The sequence below is a fragment of the Jatropha curcas genome, chromosome 2, assembly GCF_041381405.1.
Source record: "Jatropha curcas cultivar XTBG-Jc1 chromosome 2, XTBG_Jcur_1.0, whole genome shotgun sequence".
Taxonomy (NCBI): Eukaryota; Viridiplantae; Streptophyta; class Magnoliopsida; order Malpighiales; family Euphorbiaceae; genus Jatropha; species Jatropha curcas.
Window position 1 is genome coordinate 21,810,616 of NC_143152.1, and position 14,778 is coordinate 21,825,393.

General features: G+C 35.8%; 2 protein-coding genes across 2 annotated transcripts; both read left to right on the forward strand.

Moving 5' to 3' along the window:
• Positions 1 to 5,755: 5,755 nt before the first annotated feature.
• Positions 5,756 to 7,573, forward strand: LOC149498389 (uncharacterized). The gene is made up of 3 exons (XM_089717309.1): positions 5,756 to 6,434; positions 6,549 to 6,920; positions 7,533 to 7,573. The coding sequence occupies exons 1-3, from the start codon at positions 5,756 to 5,758 to the stop codon at positions 7,571 to 7,573; spliced, it is 1,092 nt and encodes a 363-aa protein (XP_089573435.1).
• A 5,097-nt stretch (positions 7,574 to 12,670) lies between these two features.
• LOC149498390 (uncharacterized) lies at positions 12,671 to 14,061 on the forward strand. The gene is made up of 2 exons (XM_089717372.1): positions 12,671 to 12,828; positions 13,294 to 14,061. Exons 1-2 carry the CDS (start codon positions 12,814 to 12,816, stop codon positions 13,723 to 13,725), a joined length of 447 nt encoding a protein of 148 aa, XP_089573498.1. The 5' UTR covers positions 12,671 to 12,813; the 3' UTR covers positions 13,726 to 14,061.
• Positions 14,062 to 14,778: the final 717 nt, after the last annotated feature.

Sequence of the window (14,778 nt, forward strand, 5' to 3'; positions counted from 1 at the left end):
ACCAAGAAAAATAAATAATAAAGTCCAAATCCAAAGGAACATACATCCAAAAATCCAATGCCAAAACACCAAAATCCACACCCAAAGTCCCAAGTAAAAAACAAAAGAGTTCAAACAAAGCCAAAACACCAAAAGTCCAAAAGCCTATTAGAGTCTAGGTACCCCGTCGCCTCCGTGGGGCAACGTCCTCCGAGTCATCCCCAGTTGCTGAACTCCCTCCAGCCTCGCCTGTCCGAGGAGCCAACATGATCTCCTCATCAGTCCTAATCCCATCACCAGCGTCAGCCTGAGTCCAACCCTCGAGTGCACTCAGCAATGCGTTCCTCCTTGGCTTTTCCACTGGCCAGACAACGGTCATGAACCAGGTCCGATATTCAGGAGAAGTATGAATACCAGCAGGATTAGGTAAGGGCCTAACCATGTGATGGTCTCTAACCCATGCCCTAAGAACGGCTCGGGTAACTCCCGGAGTGATGGCTGAATCAGCTAGGGAATCATCCATGGTCGGAACAGTCTGATCTATCCCCATCTGTCTCAGAACGCGCGAAGCGCAGTACCAGGTACAATGTGTAAGGCCTAAAAGGTAAACCTGAATATGACGAAAGCTAACCTGGATAAAGCAGGTGATGTCATACCAGGGAACAAACCACAATACCTCGTTTGGACCCAATTCAATCAGCCATGAGGTCCATGCGTCAGCAGACGGATGTGTGATCAAGATCCTCCGCATACGATACTGAGAAGGGTTGTAAGGCAAATGGGTAGGAGCAGCAACCACTTGAAGGTGGTCCTTCAACCAAACCTGGGTAATGGATCCTTTCTATTACAAAGGCATGAACCAAAAAAAAAAAAAAAAAAAAAGAGAGGAAAATACCTGGAGTATAATCGGGGAAACTGTCCAGTCCTCGAAGCCTAGAGCAGCTCTGTCAAGGCTCCTGATGGTTTCTGCCAGCACAATGCCGCCAATGCAGCTCATGTCCTCCATCTATCGAATCATAGGGCAAAATCGCAGATCCCCGAAGCCTGGGTCCTTGTTAAACAAGAAACCAGATAATAAGCAAAATACAAAAGCCCGCATCCTCAGCCTCATCCGGTCTGGGTCATCTGAAAGAACCTCTGAAAATTCATCAATCAGGGGCAGCAGAATTGCCTTCTGGTCGTCAACAATCATCGCCCTAGCTTGTGGCCGGCTGAATTGAAATAAACTTTCAAATGACCGAACATATCCGACTTTGACCTCATGCCTGACTAGAGGGGCATTGGGATCACACCCGATAATAGCACAGAACTCCTCAAAAAGAGGGCACATCTCCTCCACCATAGCTCCGAACCGGAAAACATGGGCCTCTGGATCCCAAAGCCGGATGCAGGCCCATAAAAAATTCCAGTCGATTACTACCCCCCTGAGAGTAACGATAGGAGAAAGACCATACCTCCCCAAATTGATCTTTTCAACTTTGGAGAGACTCCTAGTCCAGCTGTGCATGCTGTGATTGAAAGAAGGATTCATTCTTTAAAAGCAACAAGAACAAAAGGAGAAGAGAGAAAAGAGAAAAAGAGTGAGTGCAAAACCAAAACGAAGAGCCGTTTTTTATAGAGAAAATGCACCGAATAAGGGCGGCAGCAGCCGCCGAAATGATGGCGGCAGCAGCCGCCGAATTGCCACCGAATAACGGCGGCGGCAGCCGCCGAATAACGGCGGCAACGGCCCCCACAAAATTCACAATCAGGCCCCAGAGGCCCGCAAAATCACAATCAGGCCCCAGAGGCCCGAAAAATCACAATTCAGGCCCCAGAGGCCAGAAAAATCACATTCAGGCCCCAGAGGCCCGAAAATCACATTCAGGCCCCAGAGGCCCGAAAAATCACATTCAGGCCCCAGAGGCCCGAAAAATCACAATTCAGACCCCAGAGGCCCGAAAATACACATTTAGGCCCCAGAGGCCCGAAAATACACATTTAGGCCCCAGAGGCCCGAAAAATCAAAATTCAGGCCCCAGAGGCCCGAAAAATCACATTCAGGCCAAAGTGGCCCGAAAAATCACAATCAGGCCAAAGTGGCCCGAAAAATCACAATTCAGGCCCCAGAGGCCCGAAAATACACATTTAGGTCCCAGAGGCCCGAAAAATCACAATTCAGGCCCCAGACGCCCGAAAAATCACATTCAGACCAAAGTGGCCCGAAAAATCACATTCAGGCCAAAGTGGCCCGAAAAATCACAATCAGGCCCCAGAGGCCCGAAAAATCACAATTCAGGCCACAGAGACCCGAAAATTCACAATCAGGCCACAGAGGCCCGAAAAATCACATTCAGGCCCCAGAGGCCCGAAAAATCACATTTAGGCCCCAGAGGCCCGAAAAATCATATTCAGGCCAAAGTGGCCCGAAGAATCACATTCAGGCCAAAGTGGCCCGAAAAATCACATTCAGGCCAAAGTGGCCCGAAAAATCACAATTAGGCCAAAGTGGCCCGAAAAATCACAATCAGGCCCCAGAGGCCCGAAAAATCACAATTCAGGCCCCAGAGGCCCGAAAATTCACATTCAGGCCACAGAGGCCCGAAATTCAAAACTCGGCCTAGGGTCCGAAAATTCACAACTCAGACCAAGGCCCCACAATCCCAATTTGGCCCAAGGTCCGAGTTTTCGCCTTCAAAATTTGCTCCATCAGACAACCACTGGCTCTCATAAATCATTTTTATGATAGCCAGTGGGGGGCAACTGTGAATACTCAAATTTTAAGGCTTCTCATGTTGTTGGTGGCATGTGAAACTCTTTAAATGGAGGAAAACACGCTGCTACAGTGCCATGCCAATTAGTTTGACTTTGCTACAGTAAATTTGACTTTTCTACAGTAACTTTGACTTTGCTGCAGCAACTGTGCAAACAGTCCGGCCGGACCGGAGGCCATTTTGGACATTTACTGGAAATATGGTACTTGAAACGTCCGGAATTTCACGAGGATCGCAGAACCGGTCCCGGAATGATTTTTGGAGGTCGGAAACTCCCAAAAAAGCTCCCGGAGCGAGACATGGTGGCCACCACCAGCTACGGCGGCGCCGGCCGCCGGACCCGGCGGCTCCTGCCGCCCAGCATGGGCGGCACCTGCCGCCCTCCCAGGCGGCACCTGCCGCCCAGCCTCTTGGGCGGCAGCTGCCGCCAAGCCAGGCGGCACCTGCCGCCCTGGACCCGAATCCTTCTCCCTCTCACGCTCCTTGCGTTTTCTTTACCGCTTTTTGCATTTAATTTAATTTTTATTGCATTTTTATTGTGATATTTGACCATTAAAATTAAACAAATTAAAATTAATTAATATTTCCTAAGCGAGGAGCTTAATCCGGAGTTAAGAAGCGGTCGTCGATTAAATCAGGTATTGAAACAAAACTCTGCCTATTTAATTTTAGCACTTCATGCACATTTCTCTTCTACTCTTAATAATTCTACAATTGCATAAATGCATCCACGTCATTATTTTTGGTAAATAAACTGCCTTAATTAATTTGATTAAGCTTAAATGCCCGGTTAATCAATAATCGTGGTATTAAAGTTTAAATCCAACAATATTGGCTAAAAGAGCCTAGTTAATCAATAACTACGGTTCAATTGCCTTATTTCGAACAAATCCGGCTTAAGTCCAATTAATCAATAATTGTGGCTAAAAGCCTTAATCAATCACGTTTCGACATTAAATTGTGATTAAGCTCGAACGCCCGATTAATTGATAATCGTGGCATTAGAGCCTAAATCGCACATTTTGGCAAACTAATTGCCTAAAACAACACCTTTTGGCCAAAGGCCTAAAATCAACCATTTTTAGCAACAAATCGCTTAAAATCAATCTTTTGGCAAAATGCCTTAAAATCAACATTTTCGGCTTAAAACCGTAAAATCAACCATTTTGGCGACAATCGCCTAACTCGCACATTTTGGCAACAATTGCCTAAATCAAATCATTTTGGCTAAAAGCCATTAAAATCAACATTTTTGGCAACATGCCTAAAAACCAATCAATCTTTGGCGAAATGCCTAAACAAAATGCACAAAGCATACACACACTCATGCACAAAGCATACACACTCATGCACAAAGCATATAAAAGCATGCACAAAGCATACAAAATCATGCACAAAGCATACACAAAATCATGCACAAAGCATACACACAAAATGCACAAAGCATACACAAAATCATGCACTAAGCATACACACACCCATGCATTAAGCATATCATTCAAAGCCCTCTAAAAGAGGCCTATCGAACTACGTTGACTTTGATCTTCCATTCAAACGGAAGTACGTAGGCACGTTCGGGATTTCACCCCGGGTGGCAAGTCGAAATCATCGAAATCACTCAAACATTTCATTAATCCTTCATTCACCTTGCAAAGCATTCATTCATCGGTTAGTTCATCAGCATGACATAGTCTCGGGATCCATCTCGGTTTCGCAGACTGTGCCTTAAACATTGGGATAATTAATCTAGTAACTAGGTTAATTAAAATTGGAGTCACTCAGGGTTTTTTCCTAGTTTACCCTTAAATAATTAAACAAGGTGGCGACTCACACACATTACGTGTATTTCTTCTCATTCATCATATGCATCACATGCCTATGACATTTGGGGAAGGGGTTCACAGAGATCTCATCAAAAAGAAGATTAAAGACTATCCTAATAAAGATCAATGAATTAAGGCCACTTGAATATTTGAAGCTCATGTGATAAGTAAGTTAGCCATTTAGTTACGATTAGTTCATTTTTGTTAAAATAGAAAGATCAATTATACCTATTCTAGCTAAAATTAAAATCATCTTTCTAGTCTTTTAACATTCTATATTTAAAGGAGATCATTCATTAAAATAATATTACTTGAAAAACTAAGAGGGAAAAATAGGTATTTCAAAATATACTTTTCAAATTAAAAATATACATTTTTATGCTAAGAAGATTTTATGGACAAATATAAGATTTTAAATCTTCTTTGGGCTTTTCAATTTGAAAAGACCTATCCCCTAATATAGTACTATAACCCAAAAGTGTTCCCTCTTTTCCCAAATTTCTCCGCCGTCTTTCTTCTTCTTCCTTTCTTCTTCCTTCTCTCTTTGTAATGTTAAATTTGCATCTCCAACGGGAAGAAAAGCAAATCTGGGTATAAAACATGTGCTGACAGAAAGCTTAAGGTATGAGAGGAATTTTGAGTTTCTAGTTTTATTTTTGAAACTCTCATCATAAGCTTTCATCTCTTTCTTCTTCTTTATGCTTCAAATGTATTATCTCTAAGAGAAGTAAATGAACCATATTTTAAGAGGGATTTTTAAAACTGATTTGAAAAATATTTTAAAATATCTTTTTCTTGTTGAAGTGCTGGCATTCTGTTTCATCAAATATTTTTCTGTTTTATCAGTTTTCAATAACACTGCTGGAGTTCCTAATTTCCAGCATTAGAATCTCAGTTTATTATTTTGTGTTATTTGGATTCCATTATTTGAGGAGAATCTGTTATTTCAACTTGTATAAATTCTCAATTACATTGAAGTAAAAGAGATCTTCTTCCTCTCATATTTTTTAATCTTTTAAATTTGTTTCTGCTGAAACTCTCATTATTTTAGCAGATACATTGTTTCAACAGTGGTATCAGAGCCACATGGTCTTTCGGGACCTACCTTTTAAACATTTAAACCTTTTAAACCAATTTTTTTAAACTCTCTCAATCCCTCTTCTCTCAACCTTTTAAAACCAAAACCAGTCACACAAAAGTATGGCCTCCAGTAACCTTTCTATCAACCCTCCTGAAATTTTCACAGGTGAAAACTACCAAATTTGGTCAGTAAAGATGCAATGCTATTTGGAAGCCTTTGATCTTTGGGAAATCGTTACTGAAGACAAACCAATTCCTCCTTTACCCAGAGATCCAACTCTAACCCAAATTAAGCACAATTCAGATGAAAAAGCCAAGCGATCGAAGGCGAAAACACTTATCCAAAATTCTGTTGGTGAAGCTGTTTTTTACAGAATTATGGCTTGTAAAACTGCAAAAGAAGCTTGGGATAGACTGAAACAAGAATATCAAGGCAGTGATAGAACAAAACAAATGCAAGTGTTGAATTTAAAGAGGAGTTTCGAGGCCTTAACCATGCAAGAAGATGAAACTCTTGCCAAGTATACTGATAGAATTTCTTTAATTGTCAACAATATTAGGCTACTTGGTGAAGATTTCCCCGACAGTCGAATTGTCGAAAAGGTACTTGTGACCCTTCCTGAGAGGTTTGAGTCAAAAATCTCTTCTCTAGAAGAGTCCAAGGATCTTAATAACATTTCATTGGCTGAATTGATGAGTGCTCTTCAAGCACAGGAGCAGCGAAGACTTTTAAGGCAAGACAACACCATAGAAGGGGCATTTTCTATGCATAAACAGCATGCTGAAAAAAGCAAGAAGAGTTCTAACTAAAAGAACAAAGGCAATAAAGAAGGGTCCAAACAGGAAAAATATCAACCTTGTTCTCATTGTAAAAAAACTACTCATCTTGAAAAATTCTGTTGGTGGAGACCAGACGCAGTATGTGGCAAATGCAAACAACTTGGACATGTTGCCAAGGTCTGCAAATCAAAGAAAGATGTTCAAACCCAACAAGCACAAGTGGCGGATGATGTAGATGTGCTGGAGGAGCAAGCTTTTATGGCTTTCTGTCTCTCCAACGATGAACCGGAGGTACATGAAGAGCGAGCTGTTGTTGCTTCTTGTTTTTCTATTGATGGTGCAGGTGATTTGTGGCTTATTGATAGTGGGTGCACTCATCATACGTGCAAAGATGATTCTGTATTAAGCACTCTTGATGAAACTTATAAATCTAAAGTGAAGGTGGGTAACGGCCAATATATTAAAGTTGAAGGCAGTGGTTCAGATACTATCCAAACTCAATCAGGTATAAAAACAATTTCTGATGTCTTATATATACCTAAAATCAGCCAAAATCTCTTGAGTATTGGACAGATGCTGGAAAAAGATTATGCTTTTGAATTTAGAAAGCGGAAGTGCACAGTTTTTAATCCTGTAGGAGAAAAAATGTTCTCTGTAACAATGAAAAAAAGGAGTTTCTTTATCAATTGGGAGGAAACTGATAAGCATGCATTTACTAGCACCACCTTCAATAAATCAGACTTGTGGCACAAAAAGTTTGGGCATTTCAATCAAAGAAGTTTGTTGGAGATGAAACAAAAAGATTTAATTCTGAAGCAACCAGAATTATGTGTGATAATATCTCTGCTGTTTCGACGGCAAAGAATCCTATTTTTCATAGGCGAACCAAGCACATCAAGATTAAGTTTCATTTTATTAGAGAAGTTCAACAATCTAATGAAGTATTACTTGTTACCTGCTTATCTGAAGAACAATTATCTGACATTTTCACAAAATCCTTACCAAAAGAAAGATTTGAAGCTCTGAGGAAAAATATTGGTGTTTGTCATCAAAATGCCATGGAGGAGTGTTGAAGTGCTGGCATTCTGTTTCATCAAATATTTTTCTGTTTTATCAGTTTTCAATAACACTGCTGGAGTTCCTAATTTTCAGCCTTAGAATCTCAGTTTATTATTTTGTGTTATTTGGATTCCATTATTTGAGGAGAATCTGTTATTTCAACTTGTATAAATTCTCAATTACATTGAAGTAAAAGAGATCTTCTTCCTCTCATATTTTTTAATCTTTTAAATTTGTTTCTGTTGAAACTCTCATTATTTTAGCAGATACATTGTTTCAACATTTCTAAGCTCAAATGGGCATAATTCTCTTTCTATTAAGGGTTTTGTAAATCTAGAATAGAGTAGACAAAATTTAAATTGAAAATCTTATGAGAATAAAGCTTGTGTGAAGCTTTTGTTGAATGGGTATTCAAGCACCTCTCTTTGAGTAAGAGCGAGTCTTGTAAGTTTGATTGTTCTTTGCAAAAACAATCTAAGTTTCCTAGTTCTTTGTAAAAACTAGCGAGGTTAAGTTTATCTAGTTTGACAAAACCTAGAAATGCAAGATGATTTCTTGAGGAGTGGATGTAGGTGTGAGAAATGCCGAACCACTATAAAAATTGATTGTGTTGTTTTCTCCTCTATTATTCTCTTGGTAGTTCAATTTGAATACATTCACATACTCACTTGATAATCTGATATATTTGATGATTTAATTCTGCTCTAGGTGTTGTAATGTGGTTATTTGATTTCTGAGACTGTTTTGAATATAAACTGACTCACAGGATTAGTGTTTCTCAGTTTCAGTGAGCCAAAATCAATGACAGGTTCAATTTCGTGTTTCTATTCTCTATGATAAATCGGTTAAGTGTTTAATTGATTTGTTTATGTTTATTATCTGAATATAGCTAGTATATTATGTTGCTTCTACTGTGATTTGAAAAATCCTTGAAAAGGATTATTTTTTAAAGTACCAATTCACCCCCCTGGATATTTGCTTATTAGGACCTATAGAATCTCAGCCTGAAGAAGGATCTAGTCAGCCTTGTCCGGTCAACATTACGCAAATATATTTGGAAGAAGTGGGTGGTGTGAAGAAGCAACGAATTTGAAGTCTCAGCTCGCAGGCATCAATTTTATATAGGCAGTGTAGCGCTTCTAACTCATCTGCGACATCTCACATTCAAGAACAATGAAATGAGGATATGACTTCTTGTATTCAAGAAATGGAGCAGCTTATGAAGGATATGCAGGAGCAAATGCAACAACAAGTCCAAGAGCAAGTAGAATACTAGATACAACTATTCTAAAATCAGCTCCACAAACTTAAAGATCTACTTCGTAGCCAGTTAGCATCTTTAGTTGGCAGCTTACCTACTGAACCTGCACAATCCTAGATCAGAACAGGATATGATGATGATACTACTCTATGTTGACTTAAGTGAATCACACATAAATTACATATTTTTTTTATTTAGATTAAACTTTTAATTTATGAAATGTTTATATTTAATATATTTATTAAAAGTTTGACTTCTATACTTTATTTTGCCTTTTTAATACCAAGTTAATAGAGAATTATATAAATAAATTACAAATTTAGTAATGGATTTAGCAACAAATTAGTCGTGGATAATAATATATTTATTTTTAAATTTAGCAATAGATTTTGCAATGGATTTTAAAATAGCAATGGTTTTAGCAACATATTAGACACGGATTTTAACAAAATTTTGATATATTTAGCAACGGTTTTAGCAAGGGATTATAAACAACAATGGCTTTAACAACATGTTAGCTAGGCATTTCAATAAAATTTCAATAAAATTAGCAAAATGGATTTAGCAAGATATTGAAGTAAGCACAACTTTAGCTATAGATCAACCACACATTTAGTAACAGAATTAGTAAGCGATTTTCATTAATAACGCATTAACAACTGAGTTAGCAACCGATTTTCATTTAGAATTATATTTGGCTAAAAATTTAGGCACGAATTTAGCATGCGATTTCATATTAAAAACGGAAGTAGACAGATTAGCAATGAAATTAGCAACAAAATTAGACAAAAATTAGCAACAAATTAGATACGCTTTGACAGCGAAATTGATACCCAAATTGACATATTTTTAGCAACCAGTATGATTCAGAATAGCAAGGGAATTATACCTGGCTAATTTAGGAACAGTTTGCTTATTGTGGCTATTTATTTAGAAAGACAATATTTAGAGATGGATGTGATCCATGGCTAATCCGTTGGTTAAATAAGATTAGCAACAAATTTCTCAAATTAGCAACCAATGTTCTGTTGCTAAATGCATTTTTTAATGCTTGGTAATAATAATAATAATAATAATAATAATAATAATAATAATAATAATAATTTTTAAGATTTTTTCCTTTTAAACATAAAATATTAATTTAATATGTAGTTTACATGACTTTTGGACCAATAATTTCTAGATTATTTAACTATATAAGAAGTGTTTAAATGATCTAATTTTATAAATTGGAATGTTTAACATATTAAACAAAGTGTTTAAATGGCTTAATTTTAAAAATTAAACTGTGGGTCAATGTAAAAGTTAATGCTCATAAAATTTTTTATAAAATTTTTTGTAAAAAAGTATTGGAGAGAGTTTATTCATTGAGTTATTTTTCACAAAAAGCACGTAGGTGAATCACGTAGGGCCAAAATATATTTATTTAAAATTGATGAGGTTTGAGAATATAGGAAGGGTGGTGTGGCCTTATGCGAATTCATTATCGTGGCAAATGAGAAGGATGCAAGTGGGTCCCAATTCACGAGATACCTACCTGGAAAGCATGTACAAGGCTGGGCCCACGAGGAGGTGCATCTTTAGAATTGGGCGGTTCCCAAAGCCGTTTCCAAAATCAAACAAGGAAAAAGTAAAGCAATGTAATGGCAGCAGCTAATTTTCAAATCGCGTGGGACCATAAGGTATTGCAAATGATCATACTTGGTGATTGTAGGTCCCACTTCCGGCACCGGCCTAAATACTTGTCCACTGCCACGTCATCATCTTAAAAGTGAATTTGACGACAATAGCCAATAGTAAAGAGGTCTTCTTTATTATTGTGTGTACTAAAAGAGAATCTTTTGCATTTATTTTCCTTTTGTTCATTAGAAACTCACACTTTATTTGGAGAGGAGAGGAAGAAAAATAGTCGATTAAGGAAATAATAGAAAAAAACAAAGAAATATTGAAATGTTTTTTTGATTTTGTTGTTTTCCGATGAAAAGAGAAAAAAAAAAAAAGGGAAAGAAGATAAATTATATTTTGCATCAAATGACGTAATTTTTTTAATTCATACATTATTATCTACTTTATTGTGGAAAGAATTTAATTTTGTATTCCTATAAAAGAATTGTTTTTGATATTCTATTATTACCCCTTTCATTAATATTTTTTCTCACGTATTCTTTCCTCAAAAAAATCTCCCTTTCCAAATATAAATGTAATAAATTAAATAATAATATTATAAGATATACAATATAAAAATTATATATTTTTTTAAATAATATTATATAGGTTTTCTTGATAACTTTAATTAAATGAATTAAAATTCCTATGATTGGAAAAATTTAAATTTGAGATATCTTATTTATTCACTCCATTAATCTACCGGTTTTATTTTATCAAGCATGATTTGTTTATATAATATATGTTTAAATTGAATATAATATATATTACCATTTTATATATTTTTATATAGTTAATATTATAATTTCAGTTAGTTAATATTTTTTATATAGTTAATATTATATTTGTAGCATATAGATATTATTTAAATAATTTATATACAATAAATTATTTAATATTAATTTTTTTTAACTGGACTTTAATAGCTAATAAAATAAATGTCTGACAGGCAAGGTGGGATTGAATCCCAAACTTTGAAACGGTCATAACTAATAGAGGTTCTAGCAAGATTATGAGCATCCTTGCCTTCTAATCCATCTAATCCAAAATTATGTAATATTAATAAATAAGTAGAAATACACTGCAAATATTAATAGTTGAGTTTATTTTGGTAAAAATAACATCAACCAAATTGAAAAATGGAAATTAAAAAATTTTAAGATTAGGATTTAATTTCTAAATATTCAAAACAAATAAATTGAATTATATAGGTTGATATTCGCTTTTTTGGTTTAAACTGAATAATGCTCGGTGGTACGGATCTTGATGCTCCCGAATGAAAGTTAAGGTATTTTAAGGAGAATTACTAATTTTTGTTATTTCTTTTTCCACCAAAATATACATATATGATATCCAACCAAGTATGGTCTAGTGGATTTGAAGGTATCAAGTTGAAGTCTCTCGATCAAAAAAGTTTTCATCAATTTGATGAGTCAATGAAAAAACTATTTTATAAATTAAAATTAAATTCTCGATGCACTTATTCATATCTATTGTTAACAATAAAATTTTGAAATCTTAAGGATGAATGTAGTAGGGTGAACATTTGGCCAATGCACTTATTCATATCTATCGTTAACAATAAAATTTTGAAATCTTAAGAATGAATGTATTAGGGTGAAGATTTGGTCAATTTGAATAACATTTTTAATTGAAGTAAATTAATTGAATGTTTTTTTTACTTAACTAAATTTGACCGAACTTAACTGAATCGTTTTGGCCAGATTAGTTTTGATAATTAACACACCGAAATTAAAGAGAATGAAAATTTAATTAACTGACTGAATTTAACAGAAATTTGTGATTAACCGACTTTAAATAAAATAAAAATTAACCGAACTTACTAATCACTACTTAATCAAAATAAAAATCAAAATATTTTTAATTTTTAATTGTTAATTTTATTATCTATGCAGAATCGGTTTATTTGATTAATTCGGTTTGATTAACTTTTAACCGATCAATGGAACTTTAAAATTTTTACACCGAACTTTTAGCTGAACACTTCTTCATCATATCAAATTGTTGGAATTAATCGAATTGGCCGAATTGAACCAAGCGAATGCTCACCTATGAATGTCCCATTTCGACTTAGTATTATTAATTAAATTAAATCATAAATAAAACTTTTATGCTGAATAATACTTCACATTTTGGAGGAAAAAAAGAAAAAAAAAAATACAAGTACAACTAGGCATGTATTCTAATGTCTGAGTACAGTCAGTGACACATGCAAGATTCTTCATAGTGTCACCCCCCCTTCCCATTCTTTTATTAAGCTTATGCATTTCACATCTCTATAAATAGCTCTCTCATTGATCATCTCTTCACTTCACTCCCAAGCATTAATTAGTTCTTTCTCCTTAACCTCATATATTTTCATTCATTCTATATCTCCTTATTTGCTTTCCATATGGCCAGTGTTGAGGTAACACTGTCGAGCTATTTGCTTCTTTAATTTCTTCTTCTTCATTAATTCTCCTATATATGATTATCATATTGATCTAGTGATATCTTTTCTTGTGGGTTATTAATGTTTTTCTTCTTCTCTTCATTAACTACTAATAAATCAACCCACATTTGTTAATGATCAAATTAGATTCTATTATTATTATTATTATGATCGTTTCTCAGCTTTATAGTTTTATTATATTGTTCTTGTTTATATAGTTTCTTAAAAAAACTTTAATTTCGCTCCGATCGTGGGATAGAACTCCGGCATCTTAGCCCTGTAGATGACCCTAGTACCACTGAGCTAGCCAAAGCTCATTTAAATATTTGATGATTCAAGATAAAATGAATCAGATACATTCTTCGACCTTTTTTTATCCATTTTTATTGTTATATTTGCCAAGAAATTAAGAAAAAAGTAAATCAAATATGGTTGTTGCAGGTTCAATCAGCTAAAACAGCATTGCCAGAGAATGAGACGCAAGAAGTGACCAAGACTGAGGAGACAACCACTGAACCTGCTGCACCATCCGCACCAGAACCAGTAGCAGAACTACCGAAGGAAGTAGTCGCAGAGGAACCAGCGGCCAAAGAACCAGAGGTTGAAACCAAGAAAGAAGAAGAAGAGAAGAAAGAGGAACCAGAGGCAAAAGCTGAGGATCAGCCTGAGGCTGCACCAGCAGCAGAAGAGACTCCAGATGTGAAGCCAGCAGAGCCTGTCACTGAGGAGGAGGCCAAAGATGAGAGTACTGAGAAAGTGACAGAGGCGCCACCAGCAGCAGACGAAGAGAAACCAGCTACGGAAGAGAAGCCAGTTGAAAAAGAGGAGGAAGCAAGCAACACAGAGGTTCCAGTGGAGAAGACTGAAGAATGAATAATGGATTGATTAAGTGTGCAGTCTTTTGTTTTTGTCTTAAGATTCTGCATATCAAAGTTGGCAAGTTCATATTTCTGTTTTAGTTTATTTGAATTTATTATGGTTATTGTAATCTGTATGTGGATGGGTTTTTGGGATACAGAAGGTAGATAGAGTCGATGTGATATTCGAGCAAACGCCTGGGATCCACAAATGTCAGCTCAGCTGATAGGAGATGGAACCTGATGACAAAGGTGGGTTCCATTTAGGGTTGATTGAGTATTGATATTTATGGTTTGATTATGTGATCTCTATTTTTGATAATAATGCATATTACTATTATTATTATTGTGATTGTCATTGTAGTGAGGATGACTATTTCTGTGCGTGGAACTATATGTCAGCTATGAGTTTACCAAGAGTTTTGGTCTCCAAGCTATAAAATGCTGGACAAGACCATATAAATATATATAATCTTAATTTCCAGTTCCCAAATTTTGGTAGGCCTAAGGGTTAGATAAATGCTTGCATACACATGGTCTGTTTAGTGAGCAGATGTATAGCAATCTAATCAATTGCATTTTCAGTGTAATATTTACAATTCACAAAATGTTAGAAACGAATTTTACGAGGTACAAAAAAGAAATTTCAGTAAATTGATTGGATTAAAAATGACATTAAATTAATTCATCTCATGGATAATGGAAATTTCAGTTTATTTTCCTCTCAGTTAAATCTCACATAACCACAGAAACATTTTTAGTTGGAGACCCTCTACATACGTACAGTGAAGCAAAGCAATTGTTTTGAAACACTTTATTATTAAAAATCAAAACTGATGATTTGTACCGATTACTTTAAATTGCACCAGTTAAATCCCATGATAACTTGTTTCCTACCAGTTAACTTTCTTTATCGTTTCCTCCTTAAATTGTTGCGCCGAATCAAAGCAAATAATTGCAACACTCCTTCCTGCTTGATAACTTCGTCGATGGAATCTACTAATAATACTAGTCAATAACATAACATATACTATTAAAAACCCAGACTCATGATAAAAGGGGGAAAAAA

What these genes read in the sequence shown, in the direction of transcription:
- LOC149498389 (XM_089717309.1), top strand. Translation starts at nt 5,756, where the DNA reads ATGGCCTCCAGTAACCTTTCTATCAACCCTCCTGAAATTTTCACAGGT. An exon ending in TGCTGAAAAAAGCAAGAAGA is followed by an intron (nt 6,435 to 6,548) that starts GTTCTAACTAAA and finishes GGTGGAGACCAG; the next exon opens with ACGCAGTATGTGGCAAATGC. An exon ending in TACTATCCAAACTCAATCAG is followed by an intron (nt 6,921 to 7,532) that starts GTATAAAAACAA and finishes CTGTTTTATCAG; the next exon opens with TTTTCAATAACACTGCTGGA.